At 41.8% G+C, this 24,400-nt stretch overlaps 1 protein-coding gene across 2 annotated transcripts in view; it reads right to left on the bottom strand.

Annotated features, from left to right (window-relative positions):
• nlgn4xa (neuroligin 4 X-linked a) overlaps nt 1–24,400 on the bottom strand; it is a 110,568-nt gene that overhangs the window by 82,024 nt on the left and 4,144 nt on the right. Inside the window, exons 1-3 of one of the 2 annotated variants that reach the window (XM_085264057.1) lie at nt 23,682–24,001; nt 23,401–23,504; nt 13,344–14,059 (exon numbers count right to left, since the gene is read on the bottom strand). In XM_085264057.1, the coding sequence (XP_085120183.1) occupies nt 13,344–13,908 (565 nt within the window). In that variant the 5' untranslated portion in view covers nt 13,909–14,059; nt 23,401–23,504; nt 23,682–24,001. Of the gene's footprint in view, nt 1–13,343; nt 14,060–23,400; nt 23,505–23,681; nt 24,002–24,400 lie in introns of those variants that run through there. The other variant, XM_085264056.1, reaches the window with a different exon arrangement.

Genomic DNA, 24,400 nt, shown 5'->3' with positions numbered 1-24,400 from the left:
AAGTAAGGGATTACTATTGAAAAAAAAGGTAATTAGATTACTGTTACTTTCCTGTAAGCACGCTGCGTTACTGCGTTACTAAAACCATGATTTTTTTTGTGTCTCATGACTGTGACGTAAGCAAGTGCGACATTCGTGGCAACAGCTGTGTGCAGATCAAAAATGGATAATACAACGAGTGCTGCAGAGAGTATGAGCGTGCAGCGTTTAAAGCGTGGAAGTACTGACCTTACTTTGAGTTTGATTCCTTAAAAACATTAGCGTACAGCGAAAAAAACCCTAAACGTCCGAGCAAGCATAGAGATGAATGTGAAATCCACAGAGAAGCTGCCGTATCCTTCCACTGACCGCTGCGCACACCTGCACCAGGGCAAACCTCCGCCTGCCCCACTCCTGCTTTACAGGTGAAAATAGAGCAACAGGACCGCTGAGTGTTTGACTTTGTTTATTTTCTGCTGTGTTTTACTTGCATCTATTGAGTGAGTGTAAACACAAAAAACTATTTTATTTTATGTGCTGGAAATAGGTTTAAATGTTAAACACATTTCTTCCAGTCAGAGAATGTTGCATATAATTTAATGTTTGCTTGATGCGTAAAGTTAAAAGATTAAAACTAATAAAACAAGTTTTAAAAAGAGACTTTTCCATTTGATTACATTTTGTATGATGGATTATGCAGAAAAAATAGAATTGGGCTGAAAGGTCTGTTGCAATATTACCTATTTAGGGGATAAATCATGTTTTAAAAAGTAACTAAGTAACTAATTACTTTTGAAAATTAGTAATCAGTAAAGTAATGGGATTACTTTTTTCAGGAAGTAATCAGTAATTAGTTACTGATTACTTTTTTCAAGTAACTTGACCAACACTGGTCATTTCCTTCGTCTTCTTCATGTGAATGAATGTGTGTCCTAACCTTTCCTGCCTTTCATGACACTTTCAACTCTAGAAGGCTTAGTGCTGAAAAGAGAGCCAAAAGATCACAGCTGTGGAATTAGTGAAAATGCAGCCTTGAACAACTGGGATCAGTAAAGCAACAAGAGGGTCCTTTTTTAACAGGTGGGAGCATGAAAGGCCTCACACACGCTGCATATTCATAAATCTTGGATGTGAACACGAGTCACTCAATACTTGAAGGAAATTTGGCCATTTCCCCTTGCTGTTTGGTGGAATATAGAAAGAAAAGTAAATAAAATAATACATTTAAAGATGTATTACTTCCTTTTATACCTCCTCATCATTTTAGATGAGAAGGTATAAAACATAGATTATTGTGATAAGATTATGGTAGATATTCATCAAGCTAAATGGAGCAAGGTGCAGCTGAAAACAGGCAAAAAGGGTAAACAGATTAGCAACATTAATACAGCATTATTAACCCTTCATGGTTCAGACAATTCACTTTGCATTAGCATACTTTTTTCTTGATGCACTTGTTTGACTTGTGGTCACTAATTTTAGAAAAGCTCTATAAAAATATGACATTTTTATTACATACAATGAAAAGACAAGAAACAGTGTGTAGTGTGTTTGAATGTTTGTTGGATTTGGCTGTATGTAGGCACTAGAGTCCATCCCCCTGAGCTTGTAGGGCACTGCAGTTAATTGTAGGTGCTGGATCAGTCCAATCATCTAACTGTGCGAGCACAGAAGAAAGGAGGCTGAATAATACTGTAATTGATTAGGACTTTTATAATGATAAAACATATAAAAATGACTGAAAATATTAATTGATTGATTTTATTTCCCAAAAGGAGACAATTTGATCCTTAGGGAAGTAAAAAGCTGGACTGCACTGGCTTGGAAAAGTCAGTCTTTTTGCCTTTGCTGCAACACTTTCCTCCAGTGCAGCACAAGGCAGAGGTGGGACCAAGTCATTGTTTTGCAAGTCTCAAGTAAGTCTCAAGTCTTTATCCTCAAGTCTCAAGTCAAGTCTCAAGTAATGTCAGGCAAGTCAGAGTCGAGTCTCAAGTCACTGGTGTAAAAGTCCGAGTCAAGTCACAAGTCTGAAATTTTGAATTTCAAGTCCTTTCGAGTCATTAAAAAAACCGAAAAAAAGCATGTTGCAGTTATGCTAAATGTAAATATTAGACCATGTAATTTTTAAATCTGTGTTTTTCTCAACACATGACAAAAGTGAACTTAGAAAATATACACAAATTGTGAAATTGCACCTCTTTAAAATGCAGCTCAATTAAACCTAGCTCCAAGAATAATTTTCACCGACAGTTCTGAGATAAGCTGCATGTTATTCTTGGATGCGGTTGTAGGACCGGCTTTAAAATCGCATGACAAAAATATCATACACATTAAAAAAAAACTGCATCACCAACGTAGCCTGGACAACATTTGCTAGTTAGATGAAGTCAGCTATCTCATCGTAGCATATTTATATGCATATTTATAATCATACGGTTCTTGGAGTGAGCGCATACACTCATGAAGTTTAGTAACTTCAGGTCACTGCAACAAGCCCAGGTACAGTTTACCGACGGATGGGTGCAGGACCTTGAAACGCACCGTGTAGAACGAAAGACCATCGTACGTATCATAAGTTTACCAGTCTCACAAATCGTCGTCATAAATACACATTCCTTAACCGTTTATTAATAGGACCTTTGAGCTCAACGGTAATTAATTAGCAGTGGAAATAATTTCTGGTTCATCACAGAAATGTAGCAGTGACAATAATACTGTATGCTGTAATCGTACTGGGCAATTAGTGATACAAAAAACCTGTTTTATCCTGTGAATAAAAGTATATGTTTTTGTCAATGTACCATAATAACAGAAGCGAAACGCAATATTGTGTCAGGACAATTCACTATTTATGCACAATAAACACAGGAGCATAGCGCGACAATTTCTGTTCAGCGCCAGACTTGCTTGTAACCTATATCACTAATTATGTTATGAAAATGACGCATTAACTACAACAGCAGACTGACCTTTGTGTAAATGCTTGGAGCAGACTAACCTGTGAGCTGGAGGGTTCTAGGACGTTATATTTGATCTTTGAATGGCTGCAATCCAGGCCATCCGTCGCCTCTTTGTTACTTCGGAAACATGGCTCGAACAATTTCTCTTCAACGACGTAATCCGATAACAACCGATCTCTTTACCCGTCGGCTTCCCGTGGCTGTCATGCGACCGGCTATTGCAGTTAATAATACAACAGCTTCTTGACATTTTTGTGTTTCTTTTTATCGCTGTGTGACTGATTTTAATTGAAAGCCTGCGTGCGCTAGTACCGCTTGCCACGAGTTCCCAGAATCCTTTGCGGTTCTACCCGTGAATGACGTCACATCTCTATATAATATGCATGTTAAATTTTATATTTGGGGTAAAATATCAAGTCTTTTCAAGTAAACCAGTTCAAGTCCAATTCAAGTCCCAAGTCATTGGTGTAAAAGTCCAAGTCAAGTCACAAGTCTTAGAACATTTTTTCAAGTCAAGTCTAAAGTCATAAAATTAATGACTCGAGTCTGACTCGAGTCCAAGTCATGTGACTCGAGTCCACACCTCTGGCACAAGGACCTGAAAAATGTCTTCTGGTTTTACAGTTTGGAGTAAATCATGACCACTGAAAGATTAATCTGCTGGTAATGCCAATAGAAGGGTATATGAAGGAAATGTTAACACTGTTTTGGGTCTCACAATTGAGCCTAATGTTAAGCAGTAAAACAGAACCAATGTGCGAGATGTTGGAAATGTAAAAACGGGAGTGAGTCAGCCTCAGCATTGTCTTACTCTGTGAGAAAGCCCCCTGAGGAAACAGCTTCACTCTGATTAATACACTACAGCTGCATACCACCTCCCCAGTCTACTGCAGAGGCTGATAAAGGAACATACACACTCCAAACTGCCTCCCTTTCTTGTATCCACATCTCCATATCCACATCCTCTCTTTATGCAAACAAATGAAAAGAACGGCTGGGCATTTCTGTTGCAGACAGCCAGTGCCTCGTTTGCTCGCCCAGTGAATTCAGTAAGAAATCTAAAAGGCTATGAAAATACAGTCATCTGAACGTGCTCAGCACCGGCTGTGGTGGATTTTACTCTTTCAACTTTGGATGACAAAGAATAGGTGTCTTAATCTCTCAACTCACTTGAGGTGCAAAAAAACTATAAATCCAGTCTGATCCTCAGCTGGCAGGATATTTTGACATTACACTGGATTTCTGAAAAGGCCGACTCAAGGGATATAAATATGATGGACAGTGAAGGGAGCTCTAACTGGGATACACTCCCTGCTGAGCTCAGTCTGTAGAGGTAATTTATTATAACTCTTTTAGCCACTGTGCCTCACACTTTTGGTTCTATATGTGCAATAATAAGACCTAATGAGATGCTGACATAGGATGCAATGTAATATTTGGCCCATTTATCAAGCCACAGATGTTGCACAAGCTTCACATTTTGTGTAATGTCAAAGTAAAAAGTCCATTGTAGGTGGCCTGCTGTAGTCTAAAGCCTCTATGTTGTGCTTTCCTACAGAGTCACCTCCAAACACAGCGGCTCCCACAGCTTTCAAAATTGCATTAAAATAACTCAGAGACCCCGTTGGATAAATGTCATTGCAGTGTTGAATAGGGCTGAACAGCATCTGTTATGGAGGATTTCAACAAAAACAGTAAAAAATGAGGGTCGGTACGTTTCTTTGCCTGTACCAAGAATTGCATGTGGCTGAATCTTTTATAGGTCAACTCCTACCAAACACAAATCACAATGCACAGTAACTATAACAACACTTGCACAGGTATGGCGATATGGCAGCCTGGCTTCTGTCAGTCTGCCCCAGGGCAGCTGTGGCTACAACTGTAGCTGCCTCCACCAGTGTGTGAATGTGAGAGTGAATGAATAGTGGAGTTATTATTATTATTATTACTATTATTACTCTTCTGGCCTGGTTATTGCTTCAAACATGGAAGGAAAGATGAGACATCACCACGGCTTCTATTTGTTGTCTTTGCTGCAGCATTTTTGATTCACCACAAACTGAAAAGACCTCAGAGAGCTTTGGAGAAAAGTCCCAGCAGTCTTCTCATGACACTTTATATTTAGAGGTTTCATTTCATTGTAATAAAAATATAGGTACAATTCTGTCTGTCACCTGCAGGACTGTTATCTGTTTTCAGTAACACTATTCTGAATCACTGAGTCGAGGCCTTTGTCATGTATGTATCCTGATGAAGAGCATTTAAAAAAAGGAAAGTGAAAGAACCAACGTGAACAGAGTGACTCGATTTAGCCCAACTGAACTAAGGCCTTTTGTAACTTTGGAACCCACCTGAGATCCTCCTTATTGGCACCAAATCCAACCTTTTGAAGGCGAACCATTTCTCACTCACCATCGATAACCCCACAGTTTTCCCTTCTCCTCAGGTTAAGAGCCTTGGTGTCATCCTAGACAGTTCACTTTCCTATAAATCTCACATCAATAATCTCACCCGTTCTACCTACTTCCATCTATGCAATATTAACAGATTGCTTCCTTCTCTTTCCACCCGGTCTACATCCATTCTTGTCCACAGTCTTGTTACCTCCCGTATTGACTACTGCAACTCTCTTCTGCATGGTCTCCCCCAAAAATCCCTCCATCAGCTTCAACTGGTTCAGAACTCTGCTGCTCGCATTATCACCAGAACCCCTCCTACCAGCACATCACCTGTTCTTCAGGAACTTCACTGGCTCCCTGTGAAAATCCAGATAATATTCAAACTTCTTCTACTCACCTTCCAGGCCCTTCATAACCTCGCTCCTCCTTACCTTTCTGACCTGTTAACCACCACCTGTTCTGCCCGCTCACTTCGTTCTTCTTCTTCTGTCCAGCTTGCTGTACCTTCCTTCCGCCTCACCACCATGGGAAGCAGAGCTTTCAGCTGCTCTGCTCCCAGGCTGTGGAGCTCTCTGCCCCCTGAAATAAGAAACACTGGTTCTCTCCCCCAGTTTAAATCCCAACTCAAAACCCATCTGTTCAAATCTGCATATTCACTGTGAATCCACTGTTTGTCAATTTTATCTTGTGCTTTTGTTTTATTGTTCTTATCTTGCCATTGTTTTACTAGGTGTCTTCTTATTGTAAAGTGTCCTTGGGTGACTTGAAAGGCGCTCATAAATAAAATTTATTATTATTATTATTTAAAGCATTTGTACAGCATATTGAAGAGGAAATCTTCTATTTAAAAAAAAACACTCCCACTGTGGAAGACAAACAAAGCTCTGTTACTGACATTACAGATCTGCACCAAATGTGTCTCTGGGATAAGAGATATCAATAATATTGCTTTATTTGCAAAACACAGTCATCTGCTGGTTTATCTGTAAGGGGAAGGGAAGTGACTAAAAGGAGATGGGACAAAAGAAACACATGAGAGACAGCCAGAGGTTAAAATGAATTACTAATTATTAAATGTATTGGCCGTGTATAAACACAAAGAGAGTGACAGTTTTATAAAAACTTGGATAAATATAAACTGGTTCTGAAAAAAGTTTTGATATGTAAAATAAAACAATAATCCTGCAGTTTGAACTTTCATAAACCCATATCCTACTGACAGAAGACAATATGTTTCTTAGTTTAAATATATCAAATGTTTAAAGTCAGAAAACTTTAAGAGAAATAATACATCATTCTGAATCTGATGGCTGGATGCAACAAAATGCTGGGACAGTCAGTCCTACTAAAACAAAACAGCTGGAAACAGTTGTGGGTGTACATGAGTATAAAAAGAGGATCTTAGAGAAGAGCTTCTCAGAAATAAAAATGGGCCGAACTTCACCAGTCATCAAAAATAAATCTACAAATCCAATGATTTAACATAGAATTAGAGTCTCATTTGCATAAATGTAACTCATGTTCTTCAAGTGTCGAAATGCATAGAAATCAATACAAAAGAAATTTTGTTCCTCTAACACAGTTATATAACTATACCTTACATTTATTAAAAAAAAGGTAAATACACAGTTCAAAGTGTGGCAGACGAAGCTTCCATGACAGCCTTCTATCTAAATGATTACTCTCGGTGCACTGTGTACTCTGCAGTCCGTATGCTCTCTAAAAAAATGTCCTCTGGGAAAAGCTTTACTGCCAATGAGGTTTTGGCACAACTCTGACAGTGAAAGAGACCTGGAGGAGACTGTGTCAGAGGATCATGTTGAGGAGGACACTGATTTTGAGGAATTCTCATCTGATGAGAACGAGAGTGTTGACCCTCCTGTTGTCTCTCAGCCACCAGCAGAAACAGTCCCCTCCAATGATGGGGTCCCTTTCCCAACTCCAAAAACAGGATAAACTGAGTGAGGCTAATATTATGAGAATGGTTCCAGACCCCACCAATCAGCCATGTTGAGGACATCAAGTCATCACTTTAGCTCTCCTTGACACCATCGATGTACTTTGAATGACAAACTTAGAGATGCTTTATGGGGACAGCTGGAAATACTTGGATGTAACTGAAGCTTACATTGGCTGGCTCATTTTGGAAGGAGTTTACAAGTCAAAAGGTGAAGCAACATAAGCCTTTGGAGACTAGAAGGGCAATATTTCCAGCCACCATGTCTCTCAAGACCTTCCAAGTTTTGTCCCAGGTTATACGCTTTGATGACGAGGAAACAAGGCAGGTCCGACAAGAACGTGACAAACTTGTGGCACAAGTGGGTACAGTGTTTACCCCTGCGGTACAATTCAGACCCCCATGACTGTGGACAAATCCTTGGTTTCGTGGCTGCTGTCCATTTCGTATGCCGAGCAAACCTGCCAAATATGGCATCAGAACGTGGGCAGCATGTGATGCACAGTCCAGCTTTGCCTGGAATATGCAATTTACATAGGCAAGTTTGACCTGATGGGGGCGCTAGAGAAAAGGGCACGCCGTCACCAAAAACCAATAGGGTTCATCCACTTGTGGTCATTAATGCTGTCAGTTATTATGAAAAGATTTAAATGCAAACTTTTCAAGATACATTTATTCTAAATTAAACGTTTGGCCTGATGGTGGCGCTAGAGTTTCATTATCAATGGGGCTATTTATGTAGTCCAAAAATAAACAAAGTGCCTGACACAAACACTTGGTCAACAGTTGTATGTTTACCATTGTCTGGAGGCAAATATCCCTCAGGGTGAAATGGGTTGGTAATATTTGAGGAGAATAGGACGGTTAACAACACGTGCAACTCTGCAGCCGTTCATGTAGGTACATTCAAACTCTGTAAGTCTCTGTGGTTTGTGGTTCCTCTTTGGATCCACAATCAGGACACATAGAGCTGAGCTAATTTTTATAGAGTACAAAACCAACGTCTGAGTGAAAACACAAGTCCATCTCACTATAGAAGCACTCTAGAATAAGATCAACCGCACTCTGCAGGAGCTCAAACCACTCCTACCTTCCCCTATTTTTACAGAAGAGCCACCTTGATTGGACAAGACTCAGTTGTAAAGCTGCATCTAAAGCAGGGGTGTCCAACTCTAGGCCGGTGTCCTGCAGGTTTTAGATCTCACCCTGGGTCAACGCACCTGAATCACATGATTAGTTCATTACCAGGCCTCTGGAGAACTACAAGACATGTTGAGGAGGTAATTTAGCCATTTAAATCAGCTGTGCTGGATCAAGGACACATCTAAAACCTGCAGGACACCGGCCCTTGAGGACTGGAGTTGGGCACTAAAGGGTCACTCTGAAAATGTCCACATTTTAAACAGAGAAGACAGATAGTTTGAAAGAGGAGTGAAAAAGGTCATCGATGTCACTCAACACTCAAGTCAGGACACCAATATTCATTCACAACGACAATAAAAAGAATACAGCTAAGAGTTACTGGACAGGTGGGCATCACAGACATACATGTTTATAAGAACACGGAAACTGTCTCAGCTGTCCAAGCTGAGTATAACAGAGGAAAAAGTCTACTTTAGTTTCTACATGAATTTTGCATAATTTCTATGTAAATATTTTAAATCATACATATGTATGTATAAGTCATTATATAGTCATTATCTACATGGAGTTTACCTGCTGTAAGAAGACTACACTGCATTTAACTTCAACAAAACAGTGGGATTTATGTGACTTATTATAACATTCTTTCCGGCACTCAGGGGACGGTAGCAAGGATAGCGAGTCTTTACTCCAAAAAGTCCAGTACAAATATTTTATCTGCTAACAGTCTGACTATGCAGCAAAAGCCAGTTAATTATAGTAAGGTAACTTTACCAAACATTAAATGATGCTGCACAGAGAATTCAATTTAAACACAGGCTTATCACGCATTTAAAACTTGCCTTTTTGTCCTTCGGGAGGGAAAATGAGCCTAAAATGGTGACAGTGCAATCGCTGTAATGCTCTGTATCCTACACAGACCATCACCAGTCTGAGAACTGGGAACTCTAAAGTGGACATGAGACACTACACTATGGAGCCCGACTCTTAAAAACTGACATAGACTTGTGAAGGTGGGATTAAGAAATAAGTCCTTAAAGTTATCAGAGCATGTTTAGGGCCATCTTGTGCCAGCACACAACATAACGTCATTGGTTAGTTGGTTGCGGCTAACTGACTTACATTGATTTAAGTTAGGTAACTGGTGACAGAACTGATAACTCAGATGAAAATAATGAGAACAAAACTAAAAATCAGTCTGTGTGTGTTTGGGGGGGGTGTCCACTTTTGTAGCGTCTCTGGCTGCAACATTGAGTTTTATGTTAACAAACCAAGGATGTGCTATCCAGCTTCATTCTCTATCTCTCAAGCCATAAGTGGTTTCTCACTGTTTGGCCAGCTGCCCTGAAACAGGTAAATCCACCTGTAAGCTGTAATGTGTTTGTAAATGAGGACTATGTGCAGGAGATCCTGTTTGAATCACCAGACTGACAATCTGGAGTCCGACACTCTGAGTTCCCCTCGTCCGCCCGGCTGTGATGAACTGCACAAACCAGATGTGATCAGGACTATTTTATGCAGTAAAACAGTCTCATTTGCCAAGAACACTCAAACAGTTTATCACATAGTATAGACTATTATATACATATGGTATGTATATATTAGTCTATACTAATCCATATCTTTATATGTCTGTGTGTGTGTGTGTCTGTCTGTCTGTCTGTCTGTGTGTGTGTGTGTGTGTGTGTGTGTGTGTGTGTGTGTGTGTGTGTGTGTGTGTGTGTGTGTTTTGCATGGAAGTGCTTAATAGTCCTTAATAATTTGAGATTAGCTCCCAACTGTGCACCAAAGTAGGATTGTGAGATTATCCCTCTCTTCAGCACTTTTTAATCTACAGCGTACTCAAGGGCTCAGACTAAATTTAGCATGGAACTGTCAAAGATATGAGCCAGACACACAACTTGATGTGTTTCACTGTCCTTTCAGAGTCTACAACAGATCTACAGCCCCTGATCTTCATTGACTCCGAGTTACACACTGTGCTTTTAGAATCCCGTCCACAGACGATGCTGCAGAGCCTGAATTGTTGAAGTGCTCGGCTGGTACCATTAGCACACCTACTCCAAATCACAAGTACTCCTTCAAACAAGAGCGTGTGGAAAATCAGCTAACGTAGAAGTCTTCCACTCAAACCTCATGCTTTTTAAAAAATATTTAATCAAACAGTGCTCTTGGTTAACACAGCAACGTGGACTCTAAGCCATTTGACAAGAATTTTTGCATTTCCTCTTTCTTTGGAAAAGAAAAAAGAAAGAAGAAAGGAAACGTGTGGTTATTTCAACCACTGTGTGCTGACTGTCAGGAGACCTCACTGGCTGAGCCCTAGAAATCAAATTTGCAAAGAAATCAAGTACCGTAATTGTCGGGCTATAAGCCGCTACTTTTTGCACAAGCTTTGAACCCTGCGGCTTTTAGTCAGGTGCGGCTTTTCTATGGATTGTCCATGATTTTTGTCATATCGTAAGAGGATTTGTTTTGTTTGTTCCGCTGTTGTACGGCACTACGTTGCCTGGCGGAAGGATCGGGGTTCAAGAGTGGTATGTTGGTCACATGTCCGTCCGCCAGGCAACGTAGTGCCGTACAAGTAGCGCGAAAAACAAACTTCAAAGTAGCGCTACGCGTTCAGCGGGAGGCGTGGATGATGAGCGGCGATAAACTTGCGAAAAGCAAGTTATGCTCAACTCCACCGGTGGAATCTGACAGCGTGGAAAAGTGTGAAAACATCCACGATCACCAACGGATTTTGAAGGGCTGGACTGCTGCATGATGGAGAGGAGGACACCGCCACGGCCCTTCTGAGGGTGTTCGACTCTGACACTGACAACGAGGATTTCTTTGGTTTTGAAAGTGACAACGAAGGAAAGAAGCGGAGAGTGGATGACGAAGCCACCCTGAGCCTGTTCGTATCCGACACTGGAGAAGAGGACTTTGGTGGTTTTAGTGGCAGGAAGATGGTGGTGAATGACTGACTTTTCTTCTTGTTAAAGCTGTGTCACTGCACCTGAGCCTAAAAGGTAGTCCGAATCTATTTTTCTGGTGTGCTGTAGGTTACTGTTATGTACTACATGTGCAAATATGTACCCATAACTTGTTTTTCAAAATATTAATAAAAGGGGTGTGTCTCCAAACAGCCATCTCTTTCCTGACAATTCCCTTTGTGCATATTCTCTTACATATGATAAGTCAACATTGAAACACCTGCGGCTTTTGGTCAGGTGCTGCTAATGTATGTACAAAACAGGATTTTCCCCTGATTTTAGCTTGTGCGGCTAATATTCAGGTGCGCTTTGTAGTCCGGGAAATACGGTAAGTAATAAATGAATAGGTAAAAGGTAATCGGCAATTAGAATCTGGAAAAGAAAATCAGACAACCTGACCAGGACCACCAAAAGACAGGTGTTGATTAGCTAATCACAGGCATACAAATGTGCAAGCATCACTTAAAGTATGTAAGCAACAGTCGTGGGTAACTGGTCAGAAGAATCTGTTGACAGCTTGTGCAGGTGATCCTCACCAAGCTGCTGACCACACTGCATATGTTTCACCTCTGTTACAGAGTTCACACATACATGTGGGAGATTCATTATATTTTGGTCATAAACTCAGACAACAACTATCCTCCTCTATCTTTACATGACTTTCACCCAATAATGAAACTGCAGAAGTATCATATCTCAATAAAGACCATTCTAAAGTTTTTATCGACCTTAAGCAAACTGTCAGTGTTTGACAGGTTTGAGGTTTCTACCTGTGCTTTCTCTCTCTGCTCTCTCAGGTGGAGAGGGGGGCTGTGTTCTGCCCACAGGTGGAACTGCCCTTCCCAGGCTCGCACTCTTGCACCTGCAGTGCATCCTCTCATAATGACTGTGCATTTATGAATCCACCGTGGTGCTAATTTGGCTCGCTCATTAGTGCTTATTGCTGAGTTATTTGTCCCATAACCTTGTGCTTCTGTTTTTTCTCCCAGTTCTCCATCGGTAGCTCGATTCCTGTTCCATGGACGGTTTAAGTAAGTTCCAGTAAGGAGTCACCTGAATGTCACACGTGACTCTGTGGATTTATGGATCAATTCAGTATAAGGTTGATTCAAAAAAATTAATGCTCTGTAATACTGAACAGGATGTATTTATAATCACATCTTTTCTTGACATGAAATATGAATGATAACATATGAAACTGGGTTAGCCAAAAAAGATCAATAAATGGATTCGATGGTTAAAGATCAGTGTTATTAGCTAAAATTAACAGGTAGCGACTTTTTATCTCTCACGTCATTAAATCATGTCATAATCACCATTGTGCTACTCACTCTGCTTTAAAGAGGTTTTAAAATGTGATTTTATTAGCAACTGACTTGCAGAATTATAATTCCTGTATATACCATGTTTTTGTTATATCAGCACAAAAAACAATTACATGTTTTGTAGATGTAGTTAACTAGAAAATAACAATTGTGATTCTTTTTAAAAATATTGTTATGTAAATTATTTAACATTACTACCCTGTGGATTCATGGAACTTTGAAGGAAATGTGGCGCTTTAACAATGTATATTTGAAAAGAGGATTGGGTCATTGCCCCGGCGCAGCACCTGTAGGTGATGCAGACCTGTCTACATCTAATCCAAGCTCATGTCTTCTATTAGTGGATGAATAATTCACTTAGTAAATGTCTTTCAGGGAACGGTGAAAGCAGTCTGTCAAGGAAAGAGCTGTGCTTTAGTCATAACACAATACAAAACTGCAGAATCATTACAAAATGGAAGTGGCAGATTGATGTGAGACTGAGCAGGTGTTGGGAGATGAATGTAAGTCTGCCAGAGGAATACTAAAGCTCAAATAAAGTGAAATATAAGCTGTAAAAACACAGACACATGACAACGAGCAGAAAAACGAGGTTTTCCTACCGTCCTCTGTGGGGACATAGATGTTCAGATAAAGGCAGTCCTCGCTCTGCTCCTGCACGTAGGTAACCACTGTATCCAAGTTAGCCGTGAACCACACGGGGAGCATATCATTGAGTAAAAAGCGGTCCTCTAAGAACTGAGGACAAACTGAAGGAAACTGAGTAGCATTCCTGATACCGGGCCACGACATGGGGGGCTCTGGTGGTTGGAACCTCCTCTCCCCCGTTGGGGCCATTGCATATGGAATCCCCAAATACTGCTCCACTGGTCCCAGTATCTCATTGGGCAATGTAAGTTTCACTCCCCGCAACTTCCCATAATTGGTGGTGACTACAGGGTGCTGCTGGGCTTGAACGATAGCTGACGAGATCAACACCAGCCCCATCCACGACAGAATGCTGACCTTAGCCATGCAGTAACACATCCATGAAAGGCCTCCAGATGCTGTCATGCTCCTTTTGTGCTGAGCCCGAGCCTGGCAGGTTGTGGTTTTGGTCCACGCTTGGGTCCTGGGCACCCCACCAAGAAGCTGCCTGCTTCTCCTCAGGATGCAAGTTGAGCACATGAGCCCCGGCCAGTCAAAGCAGCTTTCTCAGAGCTCCCCATCCCAAGACTCTGTGGAGGTTGATGGCTGCTGGGTAACTGTCACTCCCAGAAGAAAGCACTCTGAAGAACACTTTGGTTATCTCAAGTCCAGCTTGGCGAGATAGATAGTCCTAAAAGAACAACAAAAAGCATGTTGAGTGTTTCCACTACGACATATTTACAGTGTTATTGCAGTTTACCAGATGAGTCTGAGCAGATTAATCATCTTTAATTCAGCAAATTACTAGGGAAAAATTACTTGGATATATGATGTGTATGCACACGTATGTTCTTGAGAGGGTGAACTTAACCTTGGTTATCTCCTAAATGGTTTTGTTGGTTAGGACGAAGGACAAAATTTTGACTTTAATTTAAAAAGTGTTCAAACTTTTATTTGAAATGATTTTCTGTGCTCTCAGAATATATTGTTTGGTTTAGGTTTTCTTTAAACTTACCTTGACCTCACCCCCAACTGTAATGTTTCTATGTGTCGTTTTGCATCATAGATTGAAACATTAATGGTTTCAAAATGTTGCTTTTTAACAAGCAGAACCACGATTCGTCTTATATTAAACAACCAGTTTGGCTGCATGTACCTAACCACATTTTGAGTGAAAGTAGCAGCAAATAGTGTAAATAAATATACTATAAAGTGTATACGAGTCTAAACAACTCTTCCTGTTTTCCATATTCCATCCTACATCCTGTTTTGCTGTTTTGTGTTGGTGGCCAGGAATGAAGTCAAAGTTTGATCTGACCTCTGCGACACTCGTAACTCTCTGCTGATTGTGTTTACATTAATTTGAATAAAACATGTGTTAACTATACTTTATTATTATTGTTATCATCATCATCATCATCACATTGGTTTTTGTTTTGTTAAAGTGACCGAAGGCATCGGTGTCCTGCAGTTATTCTGAAAACGTCTTCATTTTCACTGCTTGCTGCCCAATAGCTAAAAATGAGAATACTTTGTTGGCTCCAGAACAAAAGAAAAGAGCGAGCAGAGGACTGTGGAGGATTGAGACTGGTGGAAATGAGTCAATAACAGCACATTTTCTTTGGTGAGGGAGTTCTGGAAAGTTCCTGGAATTATAAATCTATCCTGTAGGCTCTGAAGCATCTCACTGATATTAATTCAAGGTCCTGTTATAGCACCTTCTTCATTTTAAACTATATAGTTTTCATATTTTATTGGTTAAGGAAAATCAGCTCCAATCCAAATGTGTTGATTAATTATCCTCCCATTAAGTGCCACTGAAAGCAGCCAAATCAGTGATTCAATCTCATGCTGACCAGCACTGAGTCCTTTCTCAAAATGAAAAAAACAAAACTGCATGAATAGATGATCTTAGTAAGAGAGTCAAAGTGCCGATCTGTCCGATTCCAACAGCTTTACAATAATGATTAGTAAAACAGAACAGAGGGGAAGAAAATGTTGACTACATAGTTGAGACAAAGGCAAATGGCTGTACAGGCACCCTAACACTAACTGAGTGAATTTCCGAAACATTAACATCACAAAGTCAATCAGCCCTACAATGAGTGTGGATGAAGTGAAAAGAGAGTATGTCCCTGATCAGCGACACTGCAGTGCAGCAAGTGTAATTAGTTAAAGTCATCACAAAAAATGATAAAGAATTTTATGTTTTCATGTTTCAGGAACACTGTATATGCCTGTAACACTGTGTAACATGTGACTATAGTTGCCTGCAATGCACTGGGTGTCTGCTGCTGTGCTCCATATGTATCGAGGATCATTAGTTTCCATGATCAGATTCACATTTAGTTTGTGAAAAGAGACACAAGTATACACATTTGTGTTGGCAGCAAGTAGAAATAGTTTCCCTTACAAATAACTTCCATTCACTGAACTAACACAACCAGTGCCTCAACATTTTAATGCTTTGAGCTCATATTTCTTTAATGCTACCTTTTAAATCTTGAAATGGCCTGACTCAGCGGTCCCCAACCTTTTTTGCTCCAGACCGGTTTAATATCAGACAACATTTTCACGGACCGGCCTTTAAGGAGTCGCGGATAAATACAACAAAATAAAAGGATGCAGCCAAGACAAAAACTGCTATTTTGTAAATATAATACTAAACATCAATTCACTGTGTAATTGTGTAACTTGCACCAACAACATCGAAAGTAACATCCTCCTCTCTGCCCCTTAATGCTCTCTATGGTAACGCGTAACTATTTCTTTCAAAATAAGACACACAACCACAACATTTGAAAAAAAAACAAGGGAAACCGAGTTAACGACAAAAACCCTGAAAACCATCAATTTCACACCCGAGCCTCGACTCTCGCGGCCGCTGGCCTAACAAATAAAACACCTGAATACACGTTTACACCAGACACATGATAGCTGTGGAGGACCAGAAGAGCCATGTGCATCAAATTCATTTTTTAATCACTGTATTTATTTAAACATTAATATATTATTTAATCATTTCATTTAAATAAAAATTATATTTATATTTCAAAATGAATTTCATTAATAAATACTACAACTTTAACATCCATTATCTGAGCTGGCTTCCACTCTGGAGGTTCTTCAAAAGGTGAGCAAATATGTCTTTCTTATTTCTCAGACCTGAGAATCTCGCGTTATAACAATTGTAATTGAGACTCTGGAATCCAGGTCTGGCTCTGAGTCTTGGCTGGGTTTGGACCCGGATTCAGACTGTTTTTATAAAATAACAGTCTGAATCTGGGTCCAAGCTTGGCCAAGATTCAGGGCCAGACCAAGACTTGGCTGACATCTGACTACCTATAACCTTTTTTTTAAAAATGCAAAAGTGTGATTTATCACTGCAACAGACACATGTTTTTGACCATGCAGTGTTCACTTCCCAAAGCATTTTGGTTATATTTTAACTTGAATTTGGGGAAAACAATTGTTATGGTAAATGGCCTGTATTTGTATAGTACTTTACTAGTCCCTAAGGACCCCAAAGCGCTTTACACAACCTGTCATCCACCCATTCACACACACATTCACACACTGGTGATGGCAGCTACACTGTAGCCACAGCCGCCCTGGGGCGCACTGACAGAGGCGAGGCTGCCGGACACTGGCTCCACCGGGCCCTCTGACCACCACCAGTAGGCAACGGGTGAAGTGTCTTGCCCAAGGACACAACGACCGAGACTGTCAGAGCCAGTGCTCGAACCAGCAACCTTCAGATTACAAGGCGAACTCCCAACTCTTGAGCCACGATCGACCAGGGCCACGGTTGTGGTGACAGCAGAGTATGTGTCGTGCGGGATGGTGATTACGGTAATTTTCGCACAATATGTCATTTTTTAGTCTTAACAGGTTACTGTAACTTTTTCTGGTAGAGGGTGTGCCACATGCTTGTTTAATGAAGATGGTTCTTGCTTTGTGGCAATGTTCCACAGTTTTATAGCATTTTGATTGAATTGTGTGACTGCTGTGCAAGTTGTTGTGTAAGTTGGAAAAAATGCATCCAATTGTTGTCAATTGTTTTATTGATAATGGCTGCAAAATGCTGCCCCCGTGACCCGGCCTCGGATAAAGCGGATGAGGATGGATGGCTGCAAAATGAATTCCCCAAAAGTGATATTTTCCTCACTAGTCTTTTCTGAAGATGTATTTTTGCATGTTTAAGTGAAGGCACAGCAGTAAGATGTTTGCAGGTTTATGATTTCAAATTTTACATTAAAACATGAAAATACAGCATAGTAATAGATTTTATGTATAATATAAAGAGCAGCTCCATTTAAAATGCACAGTTTCACCGTTGTTTTACCAGTTCAATTTAGTTTTTTGTTTGACATTTCCCTTTTAATTTTACAATTTATGGATCCACAATAAGCAATTATTACATGTAAAAAATACAGGAAATATTCTATGAATACACAACAATTGTTGTGTGAAATTAATTTCTTTTTTTGTAGATTTAACAGTTGTGTGTTTCATTCACTGTAAATCAGTTTACATAGTTTTTTTTTTTCTTTTCTCTTTTTTTTTTTGCCTGAAACCCTAAGGAACAACTTTATTACCAGACAAACATGTTTCGGCTTGTGGCCTTCATTGGGGCTATTACAAAACACCAAACAGCTTGTGCTTAATTTAAAATAAAACAACAGAAAATAAAAAAACTAATGACCCAATCAGCCACTCACACATAAACATCATCATTAATGGGGATGATGATTGTTGAAATAGGTTCTGGACCGAACCATTATAGGATAAGGTGACTGGATGTCACCTTATCCATGTAAAAGTGGGTCATTCCCACAGGTGCACATAAAATGCAAACAAGATAAAAATATACATAACAATCACAGGAACTCTACGAAATGAATTCCATGAAATAAACAACAACAATTTGCATCACAATTTTTAGAGACATTTTTTCAGAGACAAAAATAGATTGAATCAGAAACTTTTTTAAAAGGTTCCTTCATGTAATGATCTGCTAGAGGGTGTGGGGGGGCCACAGCCTCGTCCTCCAGGGCATGAAGCAGGTATGGAGGAGATCAAAACTCCAGACATCCAGAGGCCCCCAGAACACAAGAGACCAAGGAAGACCAACAGAGGGGCAACAGAGTGTGGGGCCTCCGTGGAGCAGAAGCCAGGGGGGGTTGCAGCGACGTGCCCGTGAGCTCTGCCGGCAGCCAGCTGTGCCTGAGTGACCGAGCCCCAGACCGAGAGGCCGAGAGTACCCCACCCCCGAAGTGGCCCTAGCGAGCCCCAGGCTCCAGGCCCCGATAAGCAGCCACCAAGCAGTGAGCCAGTGTGTACCCGGACGCCCATCCCGGACACAAAGAACCACCAACGCACCGATGTCTGAGGGAGTCCGCCACTGGCAGGGGAAGTGGTGGTGGTGGTAGTGGTGGTGTTGGGCGGGGGGGAGATAGGCCTCCAAACCTTGGAGGGCCTGAGATGTCCACAGAGAGGTGGCGTCTGATACCCAACCTGACATATAGACACAGACATACAGGCACACACAGACACAAACATCCATTCCCACCCTCATGCTCTCATATGCACTTACTCCACACTCAACCAACGTGGAGACAGACATAAAGAGACGCTGTACACACGATCACACTCCCCAAGCGTACTCTACAAACCGGGTCTAGGTACCCTTTCACCTGGAGGGGGAACTGCACCCAGACCCAGGTGGTGTTACCCTTTTCCCTGCGGTGGGGGGAGGCAGACCGCCCCGACTCCGCAGCAGCAGGGAGGCCCCACACTCCAGACCCCAGTTGGACGGCCAACTCCTCCTCCTAGGCCCCCCTGCTCCAGCAGGCCGCAGAGAACGGGGGTGAAAGAAGACTCCAAACCTCCCTCCACCCGCTCATTGTAGTGTTAATGCATGTGTGTTCTAAGGTGCATTTAAAACCCAGGAGGGCATGGAGCTACGTGCCAGAGAGCAGCAGGTAAGCGCATGGTCCCTCCTGCTAGCCCTCAATGTCTACGTGTATTTAAAATTGAGAGGTGGGACACGACGCCAGGGGTGAGGTGTACACCCTGATGGTCTTTTGGAGTCCGTGTAGCGTGCCCACCCCCAAGATCCTATATGTATGTGTAATGAGAGTGTGAGTAATGTGAATGTCTAAGTTGTGGGATAAAATTGAGAAACAGGCAGCCAGAAGGGGCAGGGGGGGGGGGGGGGGGGGTAGCCTCCTCTGCACCCTGGTGACATACCCCCACTCCAAGGCCCTGCATGTGTGGGTGGTTGTGGTGAAGCGGGAAGGGGGAGGCAGCTGGAGATGGGGAGGGAAGGAAGGGAGGGGCAAGTGACCCCTCCCTGGGGCCAGCTCCCCCGCTGACCCCAGTAGGCACCCCCATACTCCGTGACCCGCCAGGGAAAGGGGGCCCAGGCCCATCCGGACCGGGGCCCAGTACAGCAGCGCTGCCCGGCCCCACAGAGCCCGGGACAGTCCACCCAACCCCACCACAGAGAAAACTGCACCCACCCCACCATCCACTCATCTTCCAGACTACATAAGACAATAAACACCCAGGCTGAGATCTTCCTCCACCTCTCCTGTATCTCCCCCTCCTGCAGAGAGAGTTCCTGAAGAGAGGAAAGTTCCTGCAAGATGTGACAATCTCCCCCACCAGTTGAAGAGCCCCCCAGGTGGCTCAATGCACTGGCGGCACCCTGCTCCAGGGCTGGGCCCCATGCACCCACCCGCCCACAACCCCGGCAACACACCAACCAGGACCCAAGCCCCCAAGACCCAGCCAGGGCCCCAGCCCAGAGACGGAGCACCCCCAGAACCTCACGCCCATCCCGGACCCACCCAGGGGCAGCCAGTCTACCAGGTCAGTAACCCACGTCCGTCAGCACAGACCCTCCCCTAGCCCCGCTGCACGCAGCCACGAGGAAACAGTCACCTGAGAGCCAACAGAGCCCTTAAAGGGCCATGACCGCTACCCCGGGTTGAGTCCTCCAAGGAAGATGCCCCCCCCCCCCCGACGCCCTGAGCCTGTCCCTACCCCCACACCAATCACAACAGTGAAGGCGGGACCAAACTATGACCCCCCACCCCCACTAGGTGATGGAGCTGATCAAAGGAGCCCAGAGCAATTGATCTGATGTGGTGGCAGAGGCTGTATCAAGACTAATGTAATCTAATAGATAATTTCTATATTGGTTAGAATTAAGATTATTTTTATTTTTCCAGTTCATGAGGACTGTTTTCTTGGCTATGCATAGGGCAGTGAAAACCATATGGACATTATCTAAGCTGCCCAACAAACACACTAAGGGGGAAGTTGGAATGTTACATTTCAGACACTTTGATAAGTCTTCACATATCTCGCGCCAAAACTTCTGAACTGGTGGACAGAACCAAAGAGCGTGGATATAATTGTCTGGTGAATTGGTTTGGCAGTGTGAGCAGTTGTTGGTAGACGTAAAGCCCATCTTGAACATCCGATGACCTGTATAGTGCACTCTATGTAATATTTTGTATTGAATTAATTGAAGACTGGGATTTCTAATTAGATGAAAGGTTTTTAAGCAAATCTGAGACCAGAAGTTTAGGTCTAAGTTAACTGATAAATCCGCTTCCCATTTTGCAATAGGAAGTGATATTGATTCATCTGTTTTAGAAAGCATTCTGTATATTTTGGATAGTAATCTGGGGGTTTTAAGAGTAAGGAAATGTGTCGCACTTGGTGGTGTTTGTAGTTCAACTTGACCCGGTTTAAATTTCTTTCTTACTATGGATTTAATTTGTTGATATTCTAAAAGTCTTTTCTTGTCGATCCCATATTGTGTAACTAGTCCGTCAAATGAAATAAATTCTGTTTCTTCTAGTATATGTTCTAAATATTTGATTCCTTTACCACTCCAGTTTACATATCTTCTGTGTAAAGCTATCTACTGCTGCTGTATTTTTTACAGGAAGTCCCTGGTAACCCCAGCTGCCAGCGTTTTCCTGTAAAAACAGCACTTTTTGTTTTTTTTACAGTGATATGTCTAAAAAAAACACACAAATATACATTTGTATACAGTGTTGGGAAGGTTACTTTTAAAATGTATTCCATTACAGAATACAGAATACATGCCCCAAAATGTATTCTGTAATGTATTCCGTTACGTTACTCAATGACAGTAACGTATTCTGAATACTTTGGATTACTTAATATATTATCGTGCTTTTTACAACAACGTGAATGTACTATTGCTGTGTGATTTATTACTGTTACTGAAGGTCCACGACTCCGAACTGTAGTAAAGGGACCTCTGACTAATACGGCGGGGTCCCTGTCGGCTCGTAGCCGAAAAATAGCTTTACTTTGTTGTGTGGGTCAACTTTTCTTGCGAGAGACAGAGAGAGGCGTTGAAAGGCTGCTCCAACGGAACTTATTGTTTTCGGAGGAAAACAGGAACACGGTGTACAGTCCAGTCTTAATAGCTTACTTACAGCTGGGCTCGTCAGGCTGTCTTCTTGGCTGAAGTGGTTATTATTATATTTACATGCTTCCAGCTCCCGTTTTTGCTCGACGACAACTCGTACCTTTCCACTCGCCTTTTTCTCCCTCCTCGCGCTCACAGACACATAACGTGTATGGCAGTCCATTCTCCCTGCAGCACGGACTACACTGCCCATGATGCTACATTCTTTAGAGCTATGCTTGTAGCATTCTGCCTGTTAGCTTAGCACAACAACAACAACAACAACAACGAAAAGGCGCTCTCTCACCCAGGAAACACAGAGAGAGAGAGAGCATCACCCTGTAACCATGGCAACCGTAACGCTGCCGCCTGGAACAACAGAACGTAGCTGTCAAACAAAACCCAAACAGTCCTGACCCGCGACAACATGAAACAGGAAAGTACCGCAGTGTAATCCATTTATTTAAACAAAGTAACTGTATTCTGAATACCACCTTTTTAAACGGTAACTGTAACGGAATACAGTTACTCATATTTTGTATTTTAAATACGTAACGGCGGTACATGTATTCCGTTACTCCCCAACACTGTTTGTATATGTATTTTTAACAGTTAGTGCTTTTTTCCCTTTTAAAGCATATATTGTAATACTGCGCTCAATAAACTAATCACCTCTGAGTCCATTTGTGCTTTCTTTCTTGCCAGCCACTTGGCAGCACTTCTGTTCACACAGCTGAGCCATATTTACTCTGATGGATGTTACAGATGAAACTCTGAGTACAGCTTCCAGGTGGGCATCTGGAAGCCCTGACCTGAACTTGCTTTAACAAGCAAGACCTGGAATATCAGCAGCATGCAGCTCGTCAGCTGTCAGGTAACTTACTTCAACTGCAGCGTCAATATCCAAATTCCTCAATCCATATAAGTCATCTCACACTTCTATTGAACTCAACAAAAAAGTACTGGAACATCCATCTTTCTTGAAATTTTCTTCATTTGGCACCGAGTTTTCTTTTAGGTTTTTGAGAGCAACTTTACAAAGCATTCACAAAATTATGTTTAAGTGATGATTTTTAATAATAATTAGTGCTGTCAGCATGGATCTAGTTAAAATGACGTTAACACCATAACTGCATTAAAGTAAATCCTGTTAACGAGTTACCACGGATCAGCCCGTGTGGGCTGCACGGTGTCAACGCGTTAGCTCTTTAACGATCCGTGGTAACTCGTTAACGGAGATTTACCGCATTAATGAATTTATCCTCAGCAGCAGAGGTGGCTCTTGGTCCTCATGTCAGACAGTTTCATCGTGGTCTTGATGGTTTCTGCGACTGCACTCGGGGACACATTCAAAGTTTTAGCAATTTTCCGGACTGACTGAGCTTCAGTTCTTAAAGTAATGATGGGCTGTTGTTTCTCTCTACTCCGATTGGTTCTTGTCATAATATGAATTCTAACAGTTGTCAAATAGGGCTGTCAGCTGTGCACCAACCTGACTGCTGCACAACACAACTGATGGTGCCAACGTCATTAAGAAGGCAAGAAACTCCACCAATGAACCCTGACAGGCTCACCTGTGAGGTGAAACCATGTCAGGTGACGACATCATGAAGCTCACTGAGAGAAGGCCGAGGGTTTGCAGCTGTCGACACAGCAGAGGGCGGCTACTGTCAGGAATCTAAATATAAAACATATTTAAAGTTATTCCTCAATTTTTTTCTTTGCTACATAACTCCATATATCTTTCTTCGTGAATTTGATGTGTTCAGTTTGTATCTACAACATAGAAAATAGTAAAAATAATGAAAAAAACATTAAATGAGAAGGTGTGTCCAAACTTTGACTGGTAGTGTACCTGGTAATGCTGAGCATTCACTTGTTTCAGGTGCTTATAAGAGTCCGGACTGGTGTCAGGCAGGACGGCCTCTTGGCTCTATGGCTCCTACACCTGTACTTTCTTCCTCCCTCAGAGGATTTACCAGACCACCATGGTCTTCCACTACATTGCTCTACAAGTTCCCAAGGGCAATAAAACCTCCACCACAAAAGAGCCATAGTGTTATGTCTTCATCAGCGCATGCAGAAAACTACTGATGGATGAATTAATACAATTTTGGCTTTTCAAGCCACTACGGGTTACTTAACACAGGGAACCCATAAATAAAAACATTATACATGTTTGCATATAAATAATAAGGAAAAAGCAAGTTTCGACTCATTTAAAAGTCTTATTAATGAAAATGATGTGAAATAAGCTATATGCCTTTGAAAATGGGCAAGGGCTTTTATTCACTGTAACATTATATAACTGCATATATTCAACATATATTTAACAGAAGATGTATTGATTTTAGTGAGCAGTTGTTTGGTGTTTGACTACAACCGCAGGCTGTACATCACTGGCTCCTATTATGTTCACGCTGCCTCGCATGGCAGCACAGGAGTCACCAAACAGTAAAAGCATGAATGCAGCAAATGAAATGAAATTGTTACTCATTCTTAACTGAGGGTATATGCTTGTTTTTCTTTTTTTCCCTTGTGTGTGTGCGCGTGTGTGTGTGATAAATTGACAGA

Source organism: Mchenga conophoros, linkage group LG23, assembly GCF_057382185.1.
Source record: "Mchenga conophoros isolate Kocher_MC1m ecotype Shallow Benthic linkage group LG23, M_conophoros_male_GT1.1, whole genome shotgun sequence".
In the NCBI taxonomy this organism is placed as follows: domain Eukaryota; kingdom Metazoa; phylum Chordata; class Actinopteri; order Cichliformes; family Cichlidae; genus Mchenga; species Mchenga conophoros.
This window is presented reverse-complemented; position numbering and strand designations above follow the sequence as displayed.